This window comes from Oncorhynchus masou, chromosome 20 (assembly GCF_036934945.1).
Source record: "Oncorhynchus masou masou isolate Uvic2021 chromosome 20, UVic_Omas_1.1, whole genome shotgun sequence".
Taxonomy (NCBI): domain Eukaryota; kingdom Metazoa; phylum Chordata; class Actinopteri; order Salmoniformes; family Salmonidae; genus Oncorhynchus; species Oncorhynchus masou.
This window is the reverse complement of record NC_088231.1, coordinates 27,657,725-27,685,576: the sequence shown is the minus strand read 5'-3', so window position 1 is coordinate 27,685,576 and position 27,852 is coordinate 27,657,725. Positions and strand designations below refer to the sequence as shown.

Here is a 27,852-nt window from a genome sequence, read left to right as displayed (position 1 = left end):
CCAAAACCACGTATCATGTCAAGTCAACATTTGACCTGTCGGGGATGACGTTTATAAAGAGGCGGGGGCGGGGGTTGCTCTCTTTGGTGAATTCTCTGCTTCCACTCTAACGAGCGCAGTCTGTAGTTGCGTGATCACAGCTGGGCTCTCCTCAGTCAGTCATCCAGCAAGCCTCCTGTACCACCACACGCTCTGTACACTAGATCCTGGATTTGATCAGAAATGTTTTTCTGTAGATCGGCTTGGCAGAGATTGGGGCTCCTGGCACGAATGACAGCCGCCATACCTTTATCCAGAAATGGTGAGTGGATTAGAAGTGGTCCAATTTGATGGAGTATATTGTATTAGTTTGAGGCATTTTTATATTAAGCGTTTGTTTCATCCTAGCTGACGCGTCACGCGTGCGTGATGTGGGGATTTACGCGAAGGTCAATGCAATTACTGTTGGTTTTAATGACCGTCTGTGTAAACAGTTGAGCTTGATTTTATGCATTTGGATGGTTTGTCCAACATTGGGTGAATTTTGTATGCAAAGTTTAAGGATTTTTCAATCAATGTTTCCTTCAAATTGCGCGAAATGTATGCACTTTATTTATTCCGGGATGATCCACTGCATCATTCTTTACTAGTTTATTGAAAAACATTGCAAGAAAAGTTACCTTGTAATCATTTCAATCTTACATTATTGCTGAGCGCTTGTTGAGGCAGTACGCCCCCTTTTCCGTTGAGGAGGTGTGTCCATGTCCACAAAGATTACAACATGCAGCTCTGCACATTTTAGTTACGAAACAGCGCATCCCCGTCCAAAAACGACATAATCGGTGTTATGTAACATCCAAGCATCAAGCGCATGTATTTATCTGATATATCCCCTAAATCGTTTCTTTTTGAAGGCTAAGTGGAGATGTCGTAGTCTATATGATGTCCTGTGGATATTCTCCACGCGTGATGGTAGCGCGTGTATAGCATAGGGGTTGTGTGTGTGAATATAGTTATTTGGATTGGCCTATAGCAGCCCTACTTGAATTTGACCTGTCGAGTTCTGCAGAGGCGTCAAACTCTGTAATCCAAGTTGATCGTGGTGTTGTATTCATTCTCCCCAGACTCATCAAAGCGTTTTGTCAGGGAGAGTGACGATGTTATTGAGTTAATAGCTTTGTCTGGGTTTGAGTAAAAGCAAGGAGAAGAATGGATTTGGGTTGTATTTTTAGTGTAGCTACTTTCCCATGCACGAGCTTCATCGATAGACTGGTTCTACTCTGGCTTCATTCCGGAACTAAAATCCCTGTTTGCTTTGTTGCATAAGGAATTTGCCCTGAGGGAGTTCTGAACAGTGCTGGTTTAATTTCCTGTTTTATAAATGTTAGAGCCTCTCCAACCTCTCTGTGTTTTGACACTAGGATGTATATCCCCCCTGATCTACAGCTAGAAGCATAGACATGCAGTGTCACGGTAGCTTTATCCTCTGTGTATAGTCACCCTGATCTACAGCTAGAAGCATAGACATGCAGTGTCACGGTAGCTTTATCCTCTGTGTATAGTCACCCTGATCTACAGCTAGAAGCATAGACATGCAGTGTCACGGTAGCTTTATCCTCTGTGTATAGTCACCCTGATCTACAGCTAGAAGCATAGACATGCAGTGTCACGGTAGCTTTATCCTCTGTGTATAGTCACCCTGATCTACAGCTAGAAGCATAGACATGCAGTGTCACGGTAGCTTTATCCTCTGTGTATAGTCACCCTGATCTACAGCTAGAAGCATAGACATGCAGTGTCACGGTAGCTTTATCCTCTGTGTATAGTCACCCTGATCTACAGCTAGAAGCATAGACATGCAGTGTCACGGTAGCTTTATCCTCTGTGTATAGTCACCCTGATCTACAGCTAGAAGCATAGACATGCATTGTAGCGGTAGCTTTATCCTCTGTGTATAGTCACCCTGATCTACAGCTAGAAGCATAGACATGCATTGTAGCGGTAGCTTTATCCTCTGTGTATTTCACCCTGATCTACAGCTAGAAGCATAGACATGCATTGTAACGGTAGCTTTATCCTCTGTGTATTTCACCCTGATCTACAGCTAGAAGCATAGACATGCATTGTAGCGGTAGCTTTATCCTCTGTGTATTTCACCCTGATCTACAGCTAGAAGCATAGACATGCATTGTAACGGTAGCTTTATCCTCTGTGTATATTCAACCTGATCTACAGCTAGAAACAGAGACATGCATTGTAACGGTAGCTTTATCCTCTGTGTATTTCACCCTGATCTACAGCTAGAAGCATAGACATGCATTGTAACGGTAGCTTTATCCTCTGTGTATTTCACCCTGATCTACAGCTAGAAGCATAGACATGCAGTGTCACGGTAGCTTTATCCTCTGTGTATTTCACCCTGATCTACAGCTAGAAGCATAGACATGCATTGTAACGGTAGCTTTATCCTCTGTGTATTTCACCCTGATCTACAGCTAGAAGCATAGACATGCATTGTAACGGTAGCTTTATCCTCTGTGTATTTCACCCTGATCTACAGCTAGAAGCATAGACATGCAGTGTCACGGTAGCTTTATCCTCTGTGTATTTCACCCTGATCTACAGCTAGAAGCATAGACATGCATTGTAACTGTAGCTTTATCCTCTGTGTATTTCACCCTGATCTACAGCTAGAAGCATAGACATGCAGTGTAGCGGTAGCTTTATCCTCTGTGTATTTCACCCTGATCTACAGCTAGAAGCATAGACATGCATTGTAACGGTAGCTTTATCCTCTGTGTATTTCACCCTGATCTACAGCTAGAAGCATAGACATGCAGTGTAGCGGTAGCTTTATCCTCTGTGTATTTCACCCTGCTCAGGATTATATGTAGCTGACTAATGGCGTATTGATCACTCGTCAGTCATTACTAGGTCTATGTCAGGGCAGATGGGCCTCATGGTTAGGCTTTGGGCCTACATAGGGGCAGATGGGCCTCATGGTTAGGCTTTGGGCCTATATAGGGGCAGATGGGCCTCATGGTTAGGCTTTGGGCCTACATAGGGGCAGATGGGCCTCATGGTTAGGCTTTGGGCCTACATAGGGGCAGATGGGCCTCATGGTTAGGCTTTGGGCCTACATAGGGGCAGATGGGCCTCATGGTTAGGCTTTGGGCCTACATAGGGGCAGATGGGCCTCATGGTTAGGCTTTGGGCCTACATAGGGGCAGATGGGCCTCATGGTTAGGCTTTGGGCCTACATAGGGGCGGGCATTTCTTCATGCATGTATAGTCCTGTGTGTGTCACTGGTGTGAATGGTCTCTATTCAGCTGGAAGGAATCGGTGGGTTGGTTGTTGGGGGGTTCAATGCTATTGTGCTATGACTAGCTGTCAGGGAGGAAACTGGGATCACGCGTGTCTGTGACACGTCTGACCTCTAGCTCAGCTTAGCTGATTAGTGCCTAGCTACCTGTATAAATAACTGGGCCTTCACAGGTACAGACAGGAGGCCACTTGCTGTGTCATGGGATTAGAGAGGGCAGCAGAGTAGCTCTGGGTCAACGTCTGGAACCACGGATGGCTGTGTTTTTTGAGGAACGTTTTACTGGCAGTGACTGTTGTGATTTGTCTTGTCCTACCTTAGTTGAGTGTATTGCCTGTGTGTCTCTCTGGACCAGAGTCTGCTAAATGGCCTCTATGTAAAAGGTGGTGTGTTTTTTTATATTTTTATTTAACCTTTATTTTACTAGGCAGGTCAGTTAAAAACAAATTCTTATTTTCAATGACAGCCTAGGAACAGTGGGTTGACTGCCTTGTTCAGGGTCAGAACAACACATTTTTACTTTGTCAGCTCAGATTCAAACTAGCAACCTTCTGGTTCCTGGCCCAACACTCTTACCACTAGTCTACCTGTCTGTGGGTCTGTTGACCTCTATCGGGGGGGTAGATGAGGAGTCATCATGGTAGGGTACATGTGGGTTCTGTTGACATCTATCAGGGGGGGTAGATGTGTTCTCTGCAGAGCTGCAGGATGAAATGTGATACTCTTTACATGGAGGGGAGAGGGGTTGTGGGGGTGGAGAGCTCCCTTCTGTACACTGTTCCCTTACTGCGGCCTGCTGGGCTGCTCTACAAACACACACTCTCAACCAGAGACAGGTGAACACACACACTCTCTCAACCAGAGACAGGTGAACACACACACACCTCTTATAGAACACATATGTTGCTCACCCAGAGACGGGTGTGGAAACACACACATGTGAACACACACACACCCACCCCTCATGAGCACACACAGACACCTCATGAGCACACACCACAGAGGCACTACTTATAGAAAGTGTCTCTTGTTTTTCCCCTGTAGGCGCCCCTCTGCCAGACCTTTGCATTCTGGGACACATGTTGAACTTTGAACCTAGTCCCCTGTACACCACCATAGTACAGTTATATTCCTGGTGTTTTCTACTCAGGGCTGAATGTATACATTCGTCTATAGAAGTCCTTTACTCGTCTCTAATGGACTAACAGGCAGAACTAGACAGCAAAACACGGCCACGATTTCCTGTGTAGTTGACTGGTTTTATGTCGTGTGGCTGTGTCGTTTCTATGGTGTGTGTATGTGATTGACTGGTTGTGTGTCTGTGTTCTGTGTGCGATTTTTAAGGAGTGTCTGGGTGACGGTGTAGCAGAGGAGAGGATCTCTGGTCCAGGAAGGACGAGGTTTTATTTATGTCTGGCAATGGTGGTGCCTTTAGAACACAGTGTTGATAGGATCAGACTATTTAGCCCGAGGAGAGCCAATCCTGTCAACCCTGGCAGTCTGTTTACTGGAGACGAGGCTCCTGCTCTCCACCCAGCCCTACTGGCCATGTGGACCATGCCACCCACACAACAATAACAACAACCCATTATGGGGATTTATGGTCTTATCTCAAACCTCTATTGCTGCATTTGGGTCTTTCTTTAGTGTTGTTAATATGATGATTCTGTGAAGATGATTCAGTGTCCTACAGTCTGACGGTGATATTACATCAGCTCTAACCACTAGGCAGGGTAGCCTAGTGGTTAGAGTGTAGAGGCGGCAGGGTAGCCTAGTGGTTAGAGTGTAGAGGCGGCAGGGTAGCCTAGTGGTTAGAGTGTAGAGGCGGCAGGGTAGCCTAGTGGTTAGAGTGTAGGGCGGCAGGGTAGCCTTGGTTAGAGTGTAGAGGCGGCAGGGTAGCCTAGTGGTTAGAGTGTAGAGGCGGCAGGGTAGCCTAGTGGTTAGAGTGTAGAGGCGGCAGGGTAGCCTAGTGGTTAGAGTGTGGAGGCGGCAGGGTAGCCTAGTGGTTAGAGTGTGGAGGCGGCAGGGTAGCCTAGTGGTTAGAGTGTGGAGGCGGCAGGGTAGCCTAGTGGTTAGAGTGTGGAGGCGGCAGGGTAGCCTAGTGGTTAGAGTGTGGAGGCGGCAGGGTAGCCTAGTGGTTAGAGTGTGGAGGCGGCAGGGTAGCCTAGTGGTTAGAGTGTGGAGGCGGCAGGGTAGCCTAGTGGTTAGAGTGTGGAGGCGGCAGGGTAGCCTAGTGGTTAGAGTGTGGAGGCGGCAGGGTAGCCTAGTGGTTAGAGTGTGGAGGCGGCAGGGTAGCCTAGTGGTTAGAGTGTGGAGGCGGCAGGGTAGCCTAGTGGTTAGAGTGTGGAGGCGGCAGGGTAGCCTAGTGGTTAGAGTGTGGAGGCGGCAGGGTAGCCTAGTGGTTAGAGTGTGGAGGCGGCAGGGTAGCCTAGTGGTTAGAGTGTGGAGGCGGCAGGGTAGCCTAGTGGTTAGAGTGTGGAGGCGGCAGGGTAGCCTAGTGGTTAGAGTGTGGAGGCGGCAGGGTAGCCTAGTGGTTAGAGTGTGGAGGCGGCAGGGTAGCCTAGTGGTTAGAGTGTGGAGGCGGCAGGGTAGCCTAGTGGTTAGAGTGTGGAGGCGGCAGGGTAGCCTAGTGGTTAGAGTGTGGAGGCGGCAGGGTAGCCTAGTGGTTAGAGTGTGGAGGCGGCAGGGTAGCCTAGTGGTACAAATCTGTCATTCTGCCCCTGAACAGGCAGTTAACCCACTGTTCCTAGGCCGTCATTGAAAATAAGAATTTGTTCTTAACTGACTTGCCGAGTTAAATAAAGGTTAATTTAAAAAATGAATATGCTATTGGCAAAGATTCAAGTGGCGTTAGCCCAAATGAAATGTGTTTAGATGGGGAGGGGTTTAGAAAGCAGGAAATGTTTCTTGGGGGTTGTCCAATCAAACACAGTATCAGGCATAAAACAAGGACTAGAATAGATCTGTGTTCAAACACTATTTGAAATCTTTCAAATCCCCTGTGAGCTTTTGCTCCAGGCTTTCAGAGCGCCAGGTGGGTTGGTCCATCTGTTGGTCCATTAAACCAGGCTCAATCAACAACACAAACTACTTGAAATTATTTAAAATATTATTTCAACCCAGGTCTGGACTAGGATGGACTGGGATTTGTTGGTTAGTTGTGTTTAGCTTGGTAGGATGGACTGGTATTGGTTGGTTAGTTGTGTTTAGCTTGGTAGGATGGACTGGTATTGGTTGGTTAGTTGTGTTTAGCTTGGTAGGATGGACTGGTATTGGTTGGTTAGTTGTGTTTAGCTTGGTAGGATGGACTGGGATTGGTTGGTTAGTTGTGTTTAGCTTGGTAGGATGGACTGGGATTGGTTGGTTAGTTGTGTTTAGCTTGGTAGGATGGACTGGTATTGGTTGGTTAGTTGTGTTTAGCTTGGTAGGATGGACTGGGATTGGTTGTTTAGCTTGGTAGGATGGACTGCAATTTGTTGTCTAGTTGTGTTTAGCTTGGTAGGATGGACTGGGATTGGTTGGCTAGTTGTTTAGCTTGGTAGGATGGACTGTGATTGGTTGGCTAGTTGTGTTTAGCTTGGTAGGATGGACTGGGATTGTTTGGCTAGTTGTTTATCTTGGTAGGATGGTCTATGATTGGTTGGCTGGTTGTGTTTAGCTTGGTAGGATGGACTGTGATTGGTTGGCTAGTTTAGCTTGGTAGGATGGACTGGGATTGGTTGGCTAGTTGTTTAACTTGGTAGGATGGTCTATGATTGGTTGGCTAGTTGTGTTTAGCTTGGCTTATGCTAACAGTTTCTGCTGCCTCTGCTCTGCTGTGTCAAATGAATGTTGCTGCTGTATCGTTCTTGTCTAACAAGATTAAGAGGGATAGAGGCTTGTTGCCATGGTACCAGAACACAACTGGTGCCCTGAGTGGAAAGATGGCTGGACAGGACCGGATGAACACAGGCCCCGTAGTAGGACAATGTTGAACATGATGGAGGATAACATTAGATATGCATAGATTGACAATGCAAGAAATTTATCAATAGGGCCCGTATAGAAATCATAGTGGGTCCATTGACATGGCGTGGTCATCTGTCCAATGCAAAACTAGCGTCTTCCTTACTGTCTGGGTAGATGAACAGAAAGTGTACATCTAGCTTTCTATCCATATGCTTAATATTTTGTATATATGTATCTCCCTCTGTATCTACAGTACCTGTCAAATGTTTGGACACCTACTCATTCAAGGGTTTTCTATTATTTTCTACATTGTATAATAATGAAGACATCAAAACTATGAAATAACACACATGGAGTCATGTAGTAACCAAAAAGTGTTAAACAAATCTGAATATATATTTTAGATTCCTCAAAGTAGCCACACTTTGCGTTAATCATAGCTTTGCACACTCTTGGCATTCTCTCAACCAGCTTCACCTGGAATACTTTACCAACAGTCTTGAAGGAGTTCCCACATATGCTGAGCACTTGTTGGCTGCTTTTCCTTCACTCTACGGTCCAACTCATCCCAAACCATCTCAATTGGGTTGAGGTCGGGTGATTGTGGATTCATCTGATGCAGCACTCCATCCCTCTCCTTCTTGGTCAAATAGCCCTTATGCAGCCTGGAGGTGTGTTGGGTCTTTGTCCTGTTGAAAAACAAATGATAGTCCCATTAAGCGCCCACCAGATGGGATGGTGTATCGCTGGTTAAGTGTGCCTTGAAATCTAAATAAATCGGTGTCACCAGAGAATCCCCATCACACCTCCTCCAAGCTTTACGGTGATGGCTGCTACTTTGAAGAATCTTTCACAGACAGGACCCTTGACCATTTTTGGTAAACTGGTAAACCGCCTTTATGAGATCTTCATTATCCACAGTCTTTGGTAGCTCTCTCTTCCGGTCTGTCCCCTAACCATGTCCCCCTCTCCACGGGGTCTCCTTACAGTGGTTCCAGTGCGGCAGATGTCCGTCGGGATCCCCGGTGGCTCTGCCACCAACGTGGCGTACGCCGTTCTGTGTGGAGGAGGCCTCACTGCCGCTGTGGTCTACGTAAGTACTGATTCAAGATCGGTTGTGTGTGTGTACCTAAGTTTAAAGGATAAGGCCTGGGCAGTACATGCTGATCCTAGATCAGATTTGTTCCTGAAGGGCTCCATCTACTCAGAACTGTATTCTTATTTGAGTATCATCTTAGGTCAGTTCTTTTGTTTCCTCCCATAATGGTTAAGGTGATCTGGAGAGCAAACACTGATCTGAAGTCTGTGCCTGAAGGGTAACTTGAACGAAGCATGCTATATAGTTTAATTTCAAGCATATTGACGTTAAGTATTGATTTTTCCTGACTCTTCCCAGATCAGTTTTCCACACATTAATCCAATTCATTAACATTAGGGAACAGATCCCAGGTCAGTGGTTTGGTTAGGGAACATGATCCCAGGCCAGTGGTTTGGTTAGGGAACAGATCCCAGGCCAGTGGTTAGGGAACAGATCCCAGGCCAGTGGTTAGGGAACAGATCCCAGGCCAGTGGTTTGGTTAGGGAACATGATCCCAGGCCAGTGGTTTGGTTAGGGAACATGATCCCAGGCCAGTGGTTTGGTTAGGGAACAGATCCCAGGCCAGTGGTTTGGTTAGGGAACAGATCCCAGGTCAGTGGTTTGGTTAGGGAACAGATCCCAGGCCAGTGGTTTGGTTAGGGAACAGATCCCAGGCCAGTGGTTTGGTTAGGGAACAGATCCCAGGCCAGTGGTTTGGTTAGGGAACAGATCCCAGGCCAGTGGTTTGGTTAGGGAACAGATCCCAGGCCAGTGGTTTGGTTAGGGAACATGATCCCAGGTCAGTGGTTTGGTTAGGGAACAGATCCCAGGCCAGTGGTTTGGTTAGGGAACAGATCCCAGGCCAGTGGTTTGGTTAGGGAACATGATCCCAGGCCAGTGGTTTGGTTAGGGAACAGATCCCAGGCCAGTGGTTTGGTTAGGGAACAGATCCCAGGCCAGTGGTTTGGTTAGGGAACAGATCCCAGGCCAGTGGTTTGGTTAGGGAACATGATCCCAGGCCAGTGGTTTGGTTAGGGAACATGATCCCAGGCCAGTGGTTTGGTTAGGGAACAGATCCCAGGCCAGTGGTTTCCCAGGCCAGTGGTTTGGTTAGGGAACAGATCCCAGGCCAGTGGTTTGGTTAGGGAACATGATCCCAGGCCAGTGGTTTGGTTAGGGAACAGATCCCAGGTCAGTGGTTTGGTTAGGGAACAGATCCCAGGCCAGTGGTTTGGTTAGGGAACATGATCCCAGGTCAGTGGTTTGGTTAGGGAACATGATCCCAGGCTAGTGGTTTGGTTAGGGAACAGATCCCAGGTCAGTGGTTTGGTTAGGGAACAGATCCCAGGTCAGTGGTTTGGTTAGGGAACAGATCCCAGGCCAGTGGTTTGGTTAGGGAACAGATCCCAGGCCAGTGGTTTGGTTAGGGAACAGATCCCAGGCCAGTGGTTTGGTTTGGGAACAGATCCCAGGTCAGTGGTTTGGTTTGGGAACAGATCCCAGGCCAGTGGTTTGGTTAGGGAACAGATCCCAGGTCAGTGGTTTGGTTAGGGAACAGATCCCAGGCCAGTGGTTTGGTTAGGGAACAGATCCCAGGCCAGTGGTTTGGTTAGGGAACAGATCCCAGGCCAGTGGTTTGGTTAGGGAACAGATCCCAGGCCAGTGGTTTGGTTAGCGAACAGATCCCAGGTCAGTGGTTTGGTTAGGGAACATGATCCCAGGCCAGTGGTTTGGTTAGGGAACATGATCCCAGGCCAGTGGTTTGGTTAGGGAACATGATCCCAGGCCAGTGGTTTGGTTAGGGAACAGATCCCAGGCCAGTGGTTTGGTTAGGGAACAGATCCCAGGCCAGTGGTTTGGTTAGGGAACATGATCCCAGGCCAGTGGTTTGGTTTGGGAACATGATCCCAGGTCAGTGGTTTGGTTAGGGAACATGATCCCAGGCCAGTGGTTTGGTTAGGGAACAGATCCCAGGCCAGTGGTTTGGTTAGGGAACAGATCCCAGGCCAGTGGTTTGGTTAGGGAACAGATCCCAGGTCAGTGGTTTGGTTTGGGAACAGATCCCAGGCCAGTGGTTTGGTTAGGGAACATGATCCCAGGCCAGTGGTTTGGTTAGGGAACAGATCCCAGGTCATTGGTTTGGTTTGGGAACAGATCCCAGACCAGTGGTTTGGTTAGGGGACAGATCCCAGGCCAGTGGTTTGGTTAGGGGACAGATCCCAGGCCAGTGGTTTGGTTAGGGAACAGATCCCAGGCCAGTGGTTTGGTTAGGGAACAGATCCCAGGCCAGTGGTTTGGTTAGGGAACAGATCCCAGGCCAGTGGTTTGGTTAGCGAACAGATCCCAGGCCAGTGGTTTGGTTAGGGAACATGATCCCAGGCCAGTGGTTTGGTTAGGGAACATGATCCCAGGTCAGTGGTTTGGTTAGGGAACATGATCCCAGGCCAGTGGTTTGGTTAGGGAACAGATCCCAGGCCAGTGGTTTGGTTAGGGAACAGATCCCAGGCCAGTGGTTTGGTTAGGGAACAGATCCCAGGCCAGTGGTTTGGTTAGGGAACAGATCCCAGGCCAGTGGTTTGGTTAGGGAACAGATCCCAGGCCAGTGGTTTGGTTAGGGAACAGATCCCAGGTCAGTGGTTTGGTTAGGGAACAGGTCCCAGGCCAGTGGTTTGGTTAGGGAACAGGTCCCAGGCCAGTGGTTTGGTTAGGGAACAGATCCCAGGTCAGTGGTTTGGTTAGGGGGCAGATCCCAGGTCAGTGGTTTGGTTAGGGGGCAGATCCCAGGCCAGTGGTTTGGTTAGGGAACAGATCCCAGGTCAGTGGTTTGGTTAGGGAACAGGTCCCAGGCCAGTGGTTTGGTTAGGGAACAGATCCCAGGCCAGTGGTTTGGTTAGGGGCAGATCCCAGGCCAGTGGTTTGGTTAGGGGCAGATCCCAGGTCAGTGGTTTGGTTAGGGGGCAGATCCCAGGTCAGTGGTTTGGTTAGGGAACAGGTCCCAGGCCAGTGGTTTGGTTAGGGAACAGGTCCCAGGCCAGTGGTTTGGTTAGGGAACAGATCCCAGGTCAGTGGTTTGGTTAGGGGGCAGATCCCAGGTCAGTGGTTTGGTTAGGGGGCAGATCCCAGGCCAGTGGTTTGGTTAGGGGCAGATCCCAGGCCAGTGGTTTGGTTAGGGGGCAGATCCCAGGCCAGTGGTTTGGTTAGGGGGCAGATCCCAGGCCAGTGGTTTGGTTAGGGGGCAGATCCCAGGCCAGTGGTTTGGTTAGGGGGCAGATCCCAGGCCAGTGGTTTGGTTAGGGAACATGATCCCAGGCCAGTGGTTTGGTTAGGGAACAGATCCCAGGCCAGTGGTTTGGTTAGGGAACATGATCCCAGGCCAGTGGTTTGGTTAGGGAACAGATCCCAGGCCAGTGGTTTGGTTAGGGAACAGATCCCAGGCCAGTGGTTTGGTTAGGGAACAGATCCCAGGCCAGTGGTTTGGTTAGGGAACAGATCCCAGGCCAGTGGTTTTACCTTTATTTAACTAGTAAGTTAAGAACAAATTCTTATTTTCAATGATGGCCTAGGAACAGTTCTGCCTGTTCAAATCTGTCGTTCTGCACCTTGTCAGCTCGGGGGTTTGAACTTGCAACCTTCCGGTTACTAGTCCAACGGTCTAACCACCAGGCTACCCACTTGACCCTGTACCTGTAGAGAACAGGCTACTCTGGTGAACGGAGGTCATTTAAAAAAATAAAGTTTGATCAAAACGAAATGTGTGCTAACCTCACATAATGATGGTGTTCTACAGGACCCAATATAATACCGCAGTATTACGTTACTGTAGGATGAAAACCCCCCCACATTTTTCTTGATGAGGCTGCAACTGTCCTGGGGTATTGCTAATCTCCACTTGTTATTGTAATGATGAGGTTAGCATGTCCTGAGGTATGATTTAAAATGCTAACCTCCCCTTGTTATTGTAATGATGAGGTTAGCGTGTCCTGAGGGTATGATATAAAGTGCTAACCTCCCCTCTGTAATTGTAATGATGAGGTTAGCATGTCCTGGGGGTATGATATAAAATGCTAACCTCCACTTGTAATTGTAATGATGAGAGGTTAGCATGTCCTGGGGTTATGATATAAAATGCTAACCTCCACTTGTAATTGTAATGATGAGAGGTTAGCATGTCCTAGGGGTATGATATAAAATGCTAACCTCCACTTGTTATTGTAATGATGAGAGGTTAGCATGTCCTGGGGGTATGATTTAAAATGCTAACCTCCACTTGTTATTGTAATGATGAGGTTAGCATGTCCTGGGGGTATGATTTAAAATGCTAACCTCCCCTTGTAATTGTAATGATGAGGTTAGCATGTCCTAGGGTTATGATATTGGTGTGCTACTTTCTCACTCATCATTATTCCGGATTGTCTGTAATCATGGTAGCATCCACATTACTATATCATATTTTATTCTTATTTATAATGACTCTAAAATTACACATTGTTTACCATCTTATTTCTATTGGGCACAAAATAATCTGGAACAACCAAAACAAAGTAGTATAGTCACAAGCTTGACGTAGTCGTTTGATGCTCTGAATATGGGACCAAATACTACACTTTTGACTACTTCACACTCATACAAAGTGAAATTCTCCCAAAACTGTTAGTCCCCCCCTATTTTAGGGGACCATGTACAAAAAGTTTTGTAATTTCTAAACGGTTCACCAGGTATGGATGAAAATACCCTCCAATTGAAAGCTGACAGTCTGCATTTGAACCTCTAGTCATTTGCATTAAAGTGCAGGCGTACAGAGCCAAAACACACTTCTGGAGCTCACTTTATAGCCTTGTGGTAACTGTTGTCATGGAGAATCCTTACCGCAGCAGTGGTGCTTCTTAAAGACCGTTATACCAGTTCTACACAGAACCGTTGTCAAGGACGTTAGCTTAGGCCACTCCTTTATTTAACACTACACTGTTACTTACTAGTGCTGAGGGACGAGAGGATTCAGCTGCTCAACTCAGTTCAAGGCAGCCATTTTGAAATGCAGCTAGATTCACTTTCTGTGTTCTTTTAATTTGGCGTTTCCCTCCAACCTCTGTCTGTCTGTTCCATTCAGGCTTACAAGACAGTGAATGGTGACAGTGAGCGGTACAATGACCGACTCGCCGAGATGAACTTGAGGCCCAAGGGTGAGTTCTCAGTAGCCTACTGTCTGCACTGCCTCACTCCATTGATCCGCACTCCTGACATTCTACCAATAGACATGAACCGTAGAATTTAGAACCATAGAATGTAGAATCCTAGGGGAGTTCTAGAATTTGTACTCTCAGTATTCCAGAATTCCTCATCATAGTGGACAGAATGGCCAGAGTTCTAGTGTCAGTTGGAGAAGGAATGTCTCATCAGAACGTTGCAACCATGACAATAATGTTTTTGTCCACACTAAGCCGAGCCAAATGTTTTCTTTTGGCATGGACCCTGTTTTGGCGCTGCCACCGACATGCCAGCATGGTGGAATGATCACTCTGAATGTGATTAATCTAGACTGTCAGGGCTGATTTCTGTCAGTGATTAATTGACCTGTCTGGGTTCCTGGGCCCTGTGCCCAGATTGCCTGATTGGTCTGTTGGGCTAAGCTCCTTGGTTCACATGGTGTCGCTGAAAGCTCTGATTGGTTCATGTAGAGTCTAGTTTTCTGTTCCTACCTACATTCACCCATCCTTAGTACACTAGTGGCCATACAGCGTATAGACAAACCCTCAACCTATATATAGACAACGGATGTCATTTTTTATTTTGTGTTACAGGCGGGGCAGAGGGGGAGTTCTTTTGGTGTTACGGGCGGGGCAGAGGGGGGAGTTCTTTTGGTGTTACGGGCGGGGCAGAGGGGGAGTTCTTTTGGTGTTACAGGCGGGGCAGAGGGGGAGTTCTTTTGGTGTTACGGGCGGGGCAGAGGGGGAGTTCTTTTGGTGTTACGGGCGGGGCAGAGGGGGAGTTCTTTTGGTGTTACGGGCGGGGCAGAGGGGGAGTTCTTTTGAGGTTACAGGGGGGCAGAGTGGGAGTTCTTTTGGTGTTACGGGCGGGGCAGAGGGGGAGTTCTTTTGGTGTTACGGGCGGGGCAGAGGGGAGTTCTTTTGGTGTTACAGGCGGGAAGAGGGGGAGTTCAGAGGGGAGTTCTTTTGGTGTTACAGGCGGGGCAGAGGGGGAGTTCTTTTGGTGTTACGGGCGGGGCAGAGGGGGGAGTTCTTTTGGTGTTACAGGCGGGGCAGAGTGGGAGTTCTTTTGGTGTTACAGGCGGGGCAGAGGGGGGAGTTCTTTTGGTGTTACGGGCGAGGCAGAAGGGGGAGTTCTTTTGGTGTTACAGGCGGGGCACAGGGGGGAGTTCTTTTTGTGTTACAGGCGGGGCAGAGGGGGAGTTCTTTTTGTGTTACAGGGGGCCAGGGGCATTAGTCATTTGGGAGTTCTTTTTGGACATCTTTTAGCTTGCCTTGTGAGAAATGTAGCTTGAATGCTTTAGCAGATCCTGTCTCTCCGGCGCTGTGGTGATGGGAATAGAGTGCCATTTGAGACACTGCTCTAGTCCTACCTGGCATGAAACATCTTACAACTTCCTGTCAGAACAAAGCGTAACCAACTGCCATTTCATGCGTTTGTGGTGGCGGGGGGCCGCCATTTTGTAGGCTTCACTATTCGATCACATCAACTTTAAATGAAATTCTACACTTCCCCTGTCACACCTGACACAGGTAGCCAGTTTGTCATCGCTAGCCAACAAACCTTCAATAACTAACTCTGATTTCTACACCTGGCCTACACATATTCAACAAACTCTACCCCTTTTAAACATTCTAAACTCTCCTTTACCTGTTTCCAAAATAGCTCCATAAGCTGGGCACACTTGAAAAGAAAAGGGTAATGTTGAGCTTTGGCTCCTGAACTTGGTCAGGGAACAAGGCATTAACACGCGATCCAAACATCAGATGTTCTTACCGGTGTCCGTCTATCTTTGCTTGCCTATTATTGTGGTTTTACTCTGTAGTATCGTTTACTCTGCACACATCTCCACACTGTTCAGACTAAGCCATGGGAACCCCTTCATTCCCTTCATATCCACCTGTTGGTCCTTTTCTCTTTTCCTCATTTGCATATCTTTTGGTGTATTCCAAAAAAGCTTGTTATTTGTTTTCTGTCCTGCCTGCATGTTATGTTTGGATGTTTGCTCGTTGCTTAGTCTGTCACAGCTCTATCGCCCAAAGTACCTGACCCCAAGTTCCTCGTCTTCTTAATTATACCGTTTAAAACCAGTGGAGGCTACTGCTGTCATTCCTGGCTAATTAGTTGCGATCTTATCCTTGTTCGTGTACTTGGGTATACTTCTACAACAGAATGTGGCTGGACCTTTTAACTAGTCAGGGGCCAGTTTAAATACCAATACAGATCACTGGCTAATCAGTTGATATTATCCTTGTTACCTATTATAATGGTTTGTTTTTAAAAAAACAGCTGTTTTCAGTTAACCTTGACCTTAACCCTGCTCCAGGTGTTCCCTCTGGCTGGGAGTGTGTCCCAAGTGGCACCCTATTCCCTATTTAGTGCACTACGTTTGACTAGGGCCCATAGGGCTCTGGTCGAAAGTAGGGAAATGGGGTGCGTCTTGGGATTGTTGCTGTGTCATCAAAAGAAATCCTGGCTTCCTCCCTCTGTCCTTGTTCGCTCCATTTCTTACCTCCCCCTGTTAATCATTAACGCCCTTGGACCAGGGATCTGTATATCAGGTCTCCACCCGAACGATGGGAGTTGTTGTCCCAATGGCGTGAAGGCAGGCGACGAGCTTCGGTCCAAAACAAGCCATAGAAACTCATTGGACTTATTTTGGACATATTTTTGGCAAGAGTGACTCTCTCTGACGATCCTCAAGTTGACAACCTAATGAGTTTCAGCTCACCTCTGTGGCATTGACAAGCTGTCAAATCCCCATCCTAGATTCCACTATTCCTCGCCGCTCTCTCAAAGGTCATTGGAGGAAAGGATCCGAGGTCTTTGCCCCTCTGACCTCCCTCCAATGACTTTTGAGGGCTTGTAATTGAGGAATAGGGATTTGACGTTCTTTCAAAGCCATAGGGGTCCTTTGCAGCTAAGCAGGTGTCACCAACCTGGTCAGAGCCCTAAACAACGAATGTGGTTTGAGTTGTCTTTGTTCAACTCTGAGTTCAACTCAGGATGACAGCTGACACAAATGTGGCTCACCTTTTATTTTAGCCAGCTTCGTTTCTATGCCAACAAATCCTTCAGAACGAACTTGCCCCGGGCAGGCAGTTCCAATTAGATTTCCTCCCTCTTGAGTGGATCATCTCGTTATTCTCCATATTGGAAGGAGACGACTGACTCTCCAATATTTTATTAATCAACTGTTCTCGTGTTAAAATTTGCAATCAAATACATATGATAAAAAAAAACATTTAGTAACTGGATGCATTTGAAACTTCACATGCGGATAAACTTTCCTTATTTTTATCATGTGGTTTTTGTCATGGTGTCCGCACTGTGGTGTCCGCACCGTGGTCTCCGCACCGTGGTCTCCGCACCGTGGTCTCCTCAGACTGGTCTCCGCACCCGTGGTCTCCTCAACCGTAGTCTCCGCACCGTGGTCTCCGCACCGTGGTCTCCGCACCGTGGTCTCCGCACCGTGGTCTCCGCACCGTGGTCTCCGCACCGTGGTCTCCGCACCGTGGTCTCCGCAACCGTGGTCTCCGCACCGTGGTCTGCAGGGTGGTCTATTTTTGGTCTTTTTTCAACCGTGGTCTCCGCAACCGTTCTCCGATTTAGTTAAACATGAAAATGTGGTCTCTGGCAAAGGGTTCATGGATTCCTGAACCGTTTTAGAATTGTCAATGACGGGGTCTCCGCACCGGGTTCCGAAGGGTTCGTAGGTTTGCAGGGTGTTTTTTTCGATTTAGCTAAACAGTTACTCTGCCTGGCTTGAGCAGGCTCAAGGAAGTGACGGGTGCACAATCAATATCTACTTAATGAGAAAAGCCTGAGCTGGAATGTGAAGCTACCTGAAGCTAGCTCACTTCAGAAAAGCCTGAGTATATCTAGCTACGTTTGTAGTATACGCCTCAGGGGTTTCCGGAGGGTTCAAAGGTCAAACTGCGTCACACATTAAAAGGTAGTTAACTGCTTAGCAGAGGACTAATAACTGAAAGCAGTTTAAACTTAATTTAGTATTTTTCTCCGTGTTGAATCCTCCTTTTGTTCCTGATTAGGATGCTTTCTACACAGAGACCAGACCACATGGTACAATGTAGAATCTGGCTTTAGGGGATCGATGTTACAATTGGACAAAACCCCGTAGGGAGGGATGAGACCGTGTCCTCATCTTTCTCTCTATTCCACCTCTCTCTCTCTCTCGATCTCCTTCCAGAAGCAGCACCAGCAGCAGAGGAAGCAGCACCAGCAGCAGAGGAAGCAGCACCAGCAGCAGAGGAAGCAGCACCAGCAGCAGAGGAAGCAGCACCAGCAGCAGAGGAAGCAGCACCAGCAGCAGAGGAAGTAGAATCCCCAGAAGAACCGGCACCAGTAGAAGCCGAGGTGTTAGCCGAGGTGGCCGCTGAGACAGTCGAGGAGGCGCCTGCAGCAGCAGAGGAAGTTGTGGCAGAGGTCGCAGCCAAATCCGTCGCTGTCCTAGAGGTTGCTGCGGAACCAGATGTCGTCGCAGTTGAGGAGGCGCCCGCAGTTGAAGTTGCCGTGGTTACGGAAGAAGCTCCACCGGAGGCTGACGCAGAGGCCGTCATCGAGGACGTTGCAGATGCGGCTCCTGGCGTCGTGGAAGAGGTCGTTGCCGTGGAGGCTGCCGGTGAGGAAGTAGTGGCCGAAGTAGTGGCCGAGACGCCTCCCACCGCCCCTGAGGCAGAAGCAGCCCCTGCCGCCGAGGTGGCAGCATGAGGGGTCAAAGGTCAACCTAGAGGGGTGTGTTTAGCTGTGGTGTGTCCCTCTTACTACTACCCCCCCCCAACCCTACACCTGACCCCCGACCCCCCCCTTCCCTCACAGGCCCCCTCTACACCCTATTCCCTATGTAGTGCACTACTTTCCCTGGTTTAAAGTAGCACCCTGCGTACGGAATAGGGAGCCTCTTTGGATCACAGCCCCCTATCTACTAGCACATGTTACAATAGGAAGCAGGAGGTGGACTATGTTCTGTTATAGAACACTTTAGTTAGGTATGATGTCATGGTGACGGGGACAGCTGCCTCTTCTCATTTCTGACTCCTTTACACCACAGCTAAATACATAGCCGTTTCAGGTTTTTAAATCATTCCCAGTCTATTTGTCAAGCAATATGGTCCTATTTATCAGTGGGGACAGGAGTGTTTTTGTTTCTGGTCGGTTCATGGTTGGGGAAAACTCCTGGCTCTGTTTTTCTGAGGAGTTCCTAGGTGTTAAAGGGGAAGTAAAGGGAGATATTGGATTTATGATGGTACATGTTGTCCTGACCCACAAACCTATGTGCCTCTGAAATGTCACCCTATTCCCTATATAGGGCCCATAGGCTCTGGTCAAAAGTAGTACATTGTCACTATATAGGGAATAGGTTGGCTTTTTTGGACACTTCTAATGTAAAGTTTTCCCAAGTGGCCCTTAGAATTCAGGACAGAAAACGGCAACTTCTTTTCCTTCACTTTTGTCTGAATGACTTTGTCCCTTAAGATTCCAGATGGATGGCGGAGTTCTCCATAATGTCAGTCTGCCATCTTGGCTTTGTTAAAGTTTCCAATCCATTTTGACCGTGCGTTGAACGTGCTCCAAATTCCGATTGAAAGGAAGGTCATGTTATGAACCTCGAGACGATAAGCACTTCAAGCAGGTTCAATGGTTATTATGCAAGTAATAAATGTACCAGTTAGAGAAAAGCATTTCAATTGCTTTGTGAACTGCATCTTATTGTGAAATGTGACCAAAAAACTGCTATCTCCTTCCTCCTCCCTGCTCTCTCCTCCTCCTCCTCCTCCTCGTGCTGCTCACAACTCTCCCTAGGATAAGCTCTAGAAGGATTAGTCGGTGATGTCATAAAGCTCCGTGTTCCAGTGCCCAAATGGAACTCCCAGTGATTGGAACTTTGGGGATCAGTTGGTTCTGTGTCCTCACTGATCTCTTTATGACATCATTTCTGTCTGATCCTTGTTATCACGTCCTAGACACTGTGCCAGGGAGAAGTCTGCCCCCACCAAGCACAGATAAGGGATCACTCCCCCCCCCTGCCCCCAATGCTGAGCAACTAGGGCTGCAACCAGTGGTTCTGGAAGTGGATCCTCAACCCTCAAAGCCCAGAGTGGTATCAAATATTAGCCATATTACTGTGCAACGTAGATGTTCTATTTTCAACCCGAGATTGCAGAACAATTTCTTATTGTTGATGTAGTGCCCATCGGTTATGGATGTTTAAACCTCTGAGAAATCACTTTGTATTGTCAGTTTGTTTCAAAGAGCACCAAAGCCTCCACTCACCATGGAGCCTCACGGTCTGTATTGTCCAATCACAAAGCAGATCCAAGTCACGTGATCCGTTAGCGCCACATGTGGCATCGAACAGATCACGTGACTTGGATCTGCTCTGTGGTTGGAAGATACTACAGCTATCGCGTACCATCATGTGTTCGCTAACAAACCACATTACTTGTATTCTGCTCTGCTCTGCTACACTTTTATTTATATATATATATATATATAAAAACAAACATTTTAAAGCCATTTCTAATCTTTTCAATGATTGGTTCATCCAGGAGATTTGTGTAGCTATTCATCATTTGAAACCGCGGTAAGCAGCATGTATTTCCTGGAACCATAACTGTGGGAAGAGGGGCGCGGCCCGTTGCAGCCCTAGGAAGTGTTTCATTAAAAGCGGGGTCTTGGATAAGTGCATGGTGGGAAGTGACTTCCACTAACATGCACCTTGTTGTTTACAGAACCTTAAGCCTTTACCTTCAACTTCAAACCTCACGTAACAAACTGTAGTAGTGCATTTCTTCTTTACCTGCCTTACCTCCTAGTGGACCGTTCCATCTGGAACAGTCCACTACTAGTTTAATCAACCAACACTGCATTGTAACCACGGTGACTGACACACAAACCAGCCAGGACTTACATGATGTAATGAAGCGGTCCAGGACGATGCCCCCAGGCTGCATCCCACATTTCACTTGCCCTCCTACACACACACACACACTACACATTTAATTTAATTATTTGACCTTTATTTAACTAGGCAAGTCAGTTAAGAACAAATTCTTATTTACAATGACGGCCTCCCCCGGCCAAACCCGCCCCTAACCCGGACGATGCCGGGCCCTGTAGTGCGCTACGTTTCACCAGAGCCCTATGTTTGTGGCCTACGGGCCCTGGTTTAAAACTAGTGCACTTTATAGGGAATAGGGGTCCATTTGTGATGCAGACACACATTCTACTAACACTGTCACATTGTTTTCTCCTTCAGCCAACCAATCATTCACCACCACCATCTCTCAATAGAACTTCAGAAAGACCAAGCTTTATTTTGTTGATTTGCGCCGATGCCGTTAAGAGTCTGTCTTTTTATGTCCTAACTGTGAAAGGTAAACATTAAGGGAACATTTTATAATAAACCCAACAGTCTCACTTCAACACTACTGTTCTATTCCTCTCCGACCCATCGACATTGGTAATGTTGTTCTGTCTGGAGATGGTCGCCATGGGCCAACTAATAATGCGCCTTGGTAACTTTATAATGTTTTCTAAAGTATCAGTGAAGAAGAGATTCAGGAAGCTGAAGTCCTTCAATAAAGACGTTGTCAGTTGCTTCTATTGCGTCCATTTCTTCTATTGTCTTACCCTCACGTGTGGAATAAACACTATTGCTGCGTTTTGTCTAACGTTTTTATCCAAATAGAAATGACTATTTCAGATTTTACAACTTTTTTTTTTTTTTACAAATCATTTGCATTTTAGGTCAGAGTTCCTGAACAGAACACATGATTTAACAGTTTTCCGGGAAAAAATGTTTTAAAATCAATATCGAAGCTTCACCTACACACTGTGGAAAGGTGTCAAGAGAATTTTCAATCCCAATGATAATAACTGACAATCAATAGCTCTGACCAATCACCGAGATCTGTAAGACCATGGGTTTAATAATAATTAAAAGACTCAGCTTATCAAATCAAAATCAAATTTTATTTGTCACATACACATGGTTAGCAGATGTTAATGCGAGTGTAGCGAAATGCTTGTGCTTCTAGTTCCGACAATGCAGTAATAACCAAGTAATCTAACAATTCCAAAACTACTGTCTTATACACACAAGTATAAGGGGATAAAGAATATGTACATAAAGATATATGAATGAGTGATGGTACAGAGCAGCATAGGCAAGATACAGTAGATGATATCAAGTACAGTATATACATATGAGATGAGTATGTAAACAAAGTGGCATAGTTAAAGTGGCTAGTGATACATGAATTACATAAAGATGCAGTAGATGATATAGAGTATAGTATATACGTATACATATGAGATGAATAATGTAGGGTATGTAAACATTATATTAGGTAGCATTGTTTAAAGTGGCTAGTGATATATTTTACATCCTTTCCCATCAATTCCCATTATTAAAGTGGCTGGAGTTGAGTCAGTGTGTTGGCAGCAGCCACTCAATGTTAGTGGTTGCTGTTTAACAGTCTGATGGCCTTGAGATAGAAGCTGTTTTTCAGTCTCTCGGTCCCAGCTTTGACTGTACTCTTACGTAAAAAGAGTACAGTTTATTCAGAGAATGTTCTGAAGTCCATTATACAAAGACATCCATTTTATAGCTGTGCACATACTTCCACATAAACAGTAGGTATCCTACGCACATACTTCCACACAAACAGTAGGTATCCTACGCACATACTTCCACACAAACAGTAGGTATCCTACGCACATACTTCCACACAAACAGTAGGTATCCTACGCAGTCCATACTTCCACACAAACAGTAGGTATCCACGCACATTTCCACACAAACAGTAGGTATCCTACGCACATACTTCCACACAAACAGTAGGTATCCTACGCACATACTTCCACACAAACAGTAGGTATCCTACGCACATACTTCCACACAAACAGTAGGTATCCTACGCCTTCCACACAAACAGTAGATATCACATACTTCCACACAAACAGTAGGTATCCTACGCACATACTTCCACACAAACAGTAGGTATCCTACGCACATACTTCCACACAAACCGTAGGTGAGTTTTATCCTTCTCCGTAGTTCTCACCACTGTGTATCACTACCCAGCCGACAGTTCCATTCCCCCGAGATTAGGGAAACCTTGAGAAGTCCTCCCTATGCTATCATAGGTTCCTCAGAGACCAGGTCGGTCCAAACGCAGTTTAACTGTTCTCCGGTTTTTTTTCTTCGGCACACACCTAAGCTCAAATCCTAAGCTACGCCTTGCTCAGTGTGTTTTTCCACTATACAGATACATTGTTTAACCTAATTCCGACTAAAACTACACACATCAGATTTATAATTTTGATTCTAATCAATTTCATACAGTTATAAGGTTTCAGAGTGGAATTATTTTATCATTATCTTTCAACATATACATTTATTTTATCAAAAGGCAGGTTTTGTTAAATATGTACCAGGTATGTAGAACCTATAGTTCCCACACCCACCCATCCGTAACCTAGAACTCCTGTAGTCTAGACATACCCATGACCGTACATTGCTTTTCGTCATGTGTTTTGGTAGCAGTTGTTCCTTTTAATATCATGTATATCAGGTGCCTCAATGCCATGTTCATGCTCCCATGTGTATTGAAGGGTTTCATGTAGTGTGTGATCTTTTACTTCATCGTAGACCTCTTGTACCAGATTTCACAATAGTCTCGTCTCTGTGCCTGTCAGGCTTCCAACCCAGAACTGGTACAAACTGGTCTGTAGCCGCAGCAGCAGATTGATTTGACAGGTCAGGCTCTACGGGTTTTACAACATCAAAGCGAATGTAAAAACACTAAACCATGATTAGTTATTAAATAACATTCACCTTTTTAAAATGCTTTGTCTTTATGTTTTAGTGTAATGGTACTTGGCATGAATTGTTTTCTAGTTTTTAATTTGTAGGCTGGTTAAAGTAGTGCACACATACCAAGCAGTCAGACTACCAGCAGTTGATCAACACTGTCCAATGGCCTTAGGCCCTGTGCACATCCAAACACGACCAGGAACTGGATTGAATGAACAGTTCAGAGAACAAAATGGATCCGTACCCGGTTGGCTTCTCCCGTAGTGGAATGTTGATCAGTCACCACCCACCAGCCTGTAGTCGGGTCTTTATCGACAGACCTCCAGGTTCTTATCCTCACGACACAGACGAGGGGCATGACACGGCTGCTGGACTAGTCCCATGTGTTTAGACCCCCCCCAGATGGTCACGTGCCCCCCCCCATGGCAGAATGATGTCAAGGTATGTCATCCTGAGGTGAATGGAAGGTAAGTCCAGTAGACGGTAAACAATGTTTTCATTATTTTTATATAAAGACTGAATCTTCCCAGAATGTTATTACTTATTCACACGTGATTTGATATCTGTAATGGCTATTCTGTGAAGGTTGTAACAATAACACCATCACCCACATCTAACATGGCTACTCTGTGAAGGTTGTAACAATAACACCATCACCCACATCTAACATGGCTATTCTGTGAAGGTTGTAACAATAACACCATCACCCACATCTAACATGGCTACTCTGTGAAGGTTGTAACAATAACCCCATCACCCACATCTAACATGGCTACTCTGTGAAGGTTGTGACTGATTTAGTTTGGTATCTGTTGTGACAATAACACTTATCACCCACATCTAACATGGCTACTCTGTGAAGGTTGTAACAATAACACCATCACCCACATCTAACATGGCTACTCTGTGAAGGTTGTGACTGATTTAGTTTGGTATCTGTTGTAACAATAACACCATCACCCACATCTAACATGGTTACTCTGTGAAGGTTGTAACAATAACACCATCACCCACATCTAACATGGTTACTCTGTGAAGGTTGTAACAATAACACCATCACCCACATCTAACATGGCTACTCTGTGAAGGTTGTGACTGATTTAGTATGGTATCTGTTGATCTGCTCCATCCTTTGTATATACAATATTTTTGTAAATACTTTTTCTGAGAAGCTGTGTGTTTCTGCAGTATACAGGCAGCCTTTGTCTTTCTTGCATGACTGACATGACTTGCTTCTCTTTTTAGATGCTGTGTCTGACATCACGTCTGCCTCCATGAGGCTCCTGGCCAGCTCTGAGATCGCTGCTGCCTCGGTAGCTGAGAGGAGGCTCATGCACGCCGTCCAACACCTAGAAGACCGGACTGAAGAATCCTCACTCGCTCCCGCCGAGGACATTCTAGATTCCCTGGAGGTTCCTGAAGCTAAGGTAGAGGAGGAAGTATTATCTGTGGAGGGGGAAGTGGCAGAAGCACCAGCTGCAGAAGTCTTGGAAACTGAAGAGCCCAAACCAGAAGAGGAGGCTGTTGTTGCTGCCCCTAATGTCACAGAGGAAGTGGTTGCTGAGGAGACCCCTGAGCCAGAGGAAGTGGTTGCTGAAGAGACCCCTGAGCCAGAGGAAGTAGTTGTTGAGGAGACCCCTGAGCCAGAGGAAGTGGTTGCTGAAGAGACCCCTGAGCCAGAGGAAGTGGTTGTTGAGGAGACCCCTGAGCCAGAGGAAGTGGTTGTTGAGGAGACCCCTGAGCCAGAGGAAGTGGTTGTTGAGGAGACCCCTGAGCCAGAGGAAGTGGTTGTTGAGGAGACCCCTGAGCCAGAGGAAGTGGTTGCTGAGGAGACCCCTGAGCCAGAGGAAGTAGTTCCGGTCGTCGTAGAGGAAGCTCCAGCTGCTGTTGCAGAGGAGGAGACTGCTGCGGCTCCCCTAGAGGCCACAGAGCTCCCTGCCACTGTGGAAGCACCTGAGGCTGGGGCTTCTGCCGCTGTGGAAGCACCTGAGGCTGGGGCTTCTGCCGCTGTGGAAGCACCTGAGGCTGGGGCTTCTGCCGCTGTGGAAGCACCTGAGGCTGGGGCTTCTGCCGCTGTGGAAGCACCTGAGGATGAGGCTTCTGCCGCTGTGGAAGCACCTGAGGCTGGGGCTTCTGCCGCTGTGGAAGCACCTGAGGCTGGGGCTTCTGCCGCTGTGGAAGCACCTGAGGCTGGGGCTTCTGCCGCTGTGGAAGCACCTGAGGCTGGGGCTTCTGCCGCTGTGGAAGCACCTGAGGCTGGGGCTTCTGCCGCTGTGGAAGCACCTTGGGGCTTCTGCCGCTGTGGAAGCACCTGAGGCTGGGGCTTCTGCCTCTGTGGAAGCACCTGAGGCTGGGGCTTCTGCCGCTGTGGAAGCACCTGAGGCTGGGGCTTCTGCCGCTGTGGAAGCACCTGGGGCTTCTGCCGAGGAGGGACCAATAGTAGAGGAATTTTCCCCAAAAGAGGCTGCCCCAGTTGAAGAGGCAGCGCCAGTTGAGGCAGAGTTACCTGCAGCCGAAGAGGTAGCAGTAGTAGTAGAGGAAGCCCCAGTGGAGGAAGCCCCAGTGGAGGAAGCCCCAGAAATGGAGGAACCAGCAGCGACAAGGGAGGCTGTGGAGACGGCCCAAGTGTCTGAGGATGAGGCGCTCGTCGTGGAGGCGGCGATGCTGGCAGCAGCCTCAGCCCTGGATGTCGAGGCAGTGGAGGCAGAGGCAGCCCCGGCTGAGGAAGTCAAGGAGGCCCTCTTCACTTCATGCCACCAATGTGAAGCCCCAGCTTCTGAGTCTGCCCCAGTTGAGACTGGCCCAGTTGAGATTGTAGAGGCTGCATCTGTGGGGGAAGTAGAGGCTCCCCCTGCTGGTGAGGAGGAGGCAGTCGTCGAGAGTGAGGCAGTGGAGGTGACCGCAGAGGAGCGCGCCACCGATTGGCCTGCTGAGGTGACCGCAGAGGAGCGCGCCACCGATTGGCCTGCTGAGGTGACCGCAGAGGAGGAAGCCAAGGTGGAAGGTAAGTCAGATCTCTACACTTTATTTCTTATGTGGGATTTTTTGTGTTTTTTTAGTGTAGTTATGTTTTTGTTGTTGTTTTTACATACATTTAGTTAGGAAAAGGCAGACGATTTAGATGAATAATATTGCTTGTTTTCTTTGAGTAAAGGGCCCTTGGGTCTCAAACAACAGAGGACATGTTTAATTTTTATAATGTTATTAATTAGGATAAAAAACAACTGTAAGACCCTGTCCAATACCACATATAATACAATACCTACTGTGGCCCTTTTCTGTCCCACCTTTACTATGCCAACAGGAGAGACTGCCAGGCCAGTAAAGAGGTCCTGCTCAGTGATGTGATAGTACAGAAGGTAAATAGAATGACACATAGAACTAGAATTAGAACTAGGACAACAGACGTTCCCATTCTAAGCAACATTCCATTAGAATTTTGATCATGAAGTTTGATCATGTCATTAGAATTCTGTGCCCCTTCATAATTCCGTACATTCCGAATCTTTCACACAAGCAAATTACATTTATTTTCACAGCTACTGTATGTCTGCTCAATGTATTCTAATTCTATGGACAGAACACATTGGCCCCAGCTAGCTAGTAGTTGCTAATGCTTGCATGTTGCATTGCACATTGGCTTAGCTGCTAGGAAGGATACATGGATTTTCACTAAATACTGTTATTCTTCTTCCTCCCCAGGTGCACAGAGTATGAGCCTGATGTTACTGACAGCCCAGTCCTGACTGGAGACCAGCGAGATGTGCCTTCTGGAACAGTCAACACCCACAGCTGTCAATCAAACAGGACGATCAACATAAAACACACACATAATTAGAACTGGTTTGAATTGAATTCTATAATTCTATTTAACTCATTATATATTTAAATGTTGTCTAATGACAACAGTTGTCAACCCGGTAACAACATTCCAGGTTCTCACTCAGTTTCCTCGTCTTGTATTTTCCCTACCCATGGTGAGGTGACACTTCTGTAAGGGTTTGAAGTCTGACTTTATTCCTATGCGCAGACCCAAATGACACCTTATACCCTATATAGTGCATTACTTTTGACCAGGACCTGGGGGAATAGGGTGCCATTTGGGATGATATCAACTATTTCTCAGTACCACCCTGTTCCCCAAGGTGTCACTGTTACCAAGCTGATGAAGACCACTTGAATGTATTTGAAGTTACTTGATAAATTATTGTGTACTTGACATTGCCTAATGAATTCTGACTATTTTTTTTTTTTTGGTTGATTCAATGAAATAAGATCTGAATTGTTGTATTAAACAGTAGGCCATTAGACAACATGTAGATGATTGTGTTCTTCAGAGACTGTTGAGTGAGTTCTGCATGGAGTTTTTTTTATTAAATCAGGTAATATCTCGATTAAGTTTAGTTCTCAAGCCAGTAGACTGTTGGTAGACAGTGTTGTACCCATGTGATGTAAAATGTAAAATGAAATGTTTTTTT

At 46.9% G+C, this 27,852-nt stretch overlaps 1 protein-coding gene across 1 annotated transcript; it reads left to right on the top strand.

Annotated features, from left to right (window-relative positions):
* The first annotated feature begins 110 nt into the window (after positions 1-110).
* Positions 111-27,852, top strand: LOC135506613 (fibrous sheath CABYR-binding protein-like). The gene is made up of 7 exons (XM_064925939.1): positions 111-301; positions 8,240-8,343; positions 13,436-13,508; positions 17,744-18,261; positions 24,616-25,596; positions 25,655-26,378; positions 27,077-27,852. Exons 1-7 carry the CDS (start codon positions 223-225, stop codon positions 27,118-27,120), a joined length of 2,523 nt encoding a protein of 840 aa, XP_064782011.1. The 5' UTR covers positions 111-222; the 3' UTR covers positions 27,121-27,852.

Bases quoted from the DNA above. Each gene is read 5' to 3' on its own strand.
- LOC135506613 (XM_064925939.1), top strand. From the start codon at position 223: ATGTTTTTCTGTAGATCGGCTTGGCAGAGATTGGGGCTCCTGGCACGA. The intron at 302-8,239 runs GTGAGTGGATTA...GTCTCCTTACAG, and splicing joins CATACCTTTATCCAGAAATG to TGGTTCCAGTGCGGCAGATG. The intron at 25,597-25,654 runs GCTGGGGCTTCT...CCGCTGTGGAAG, and splicing joins CCGCTGTGGAAGCACCTGAG to CACCTTGGGGCTTCTGCCGC.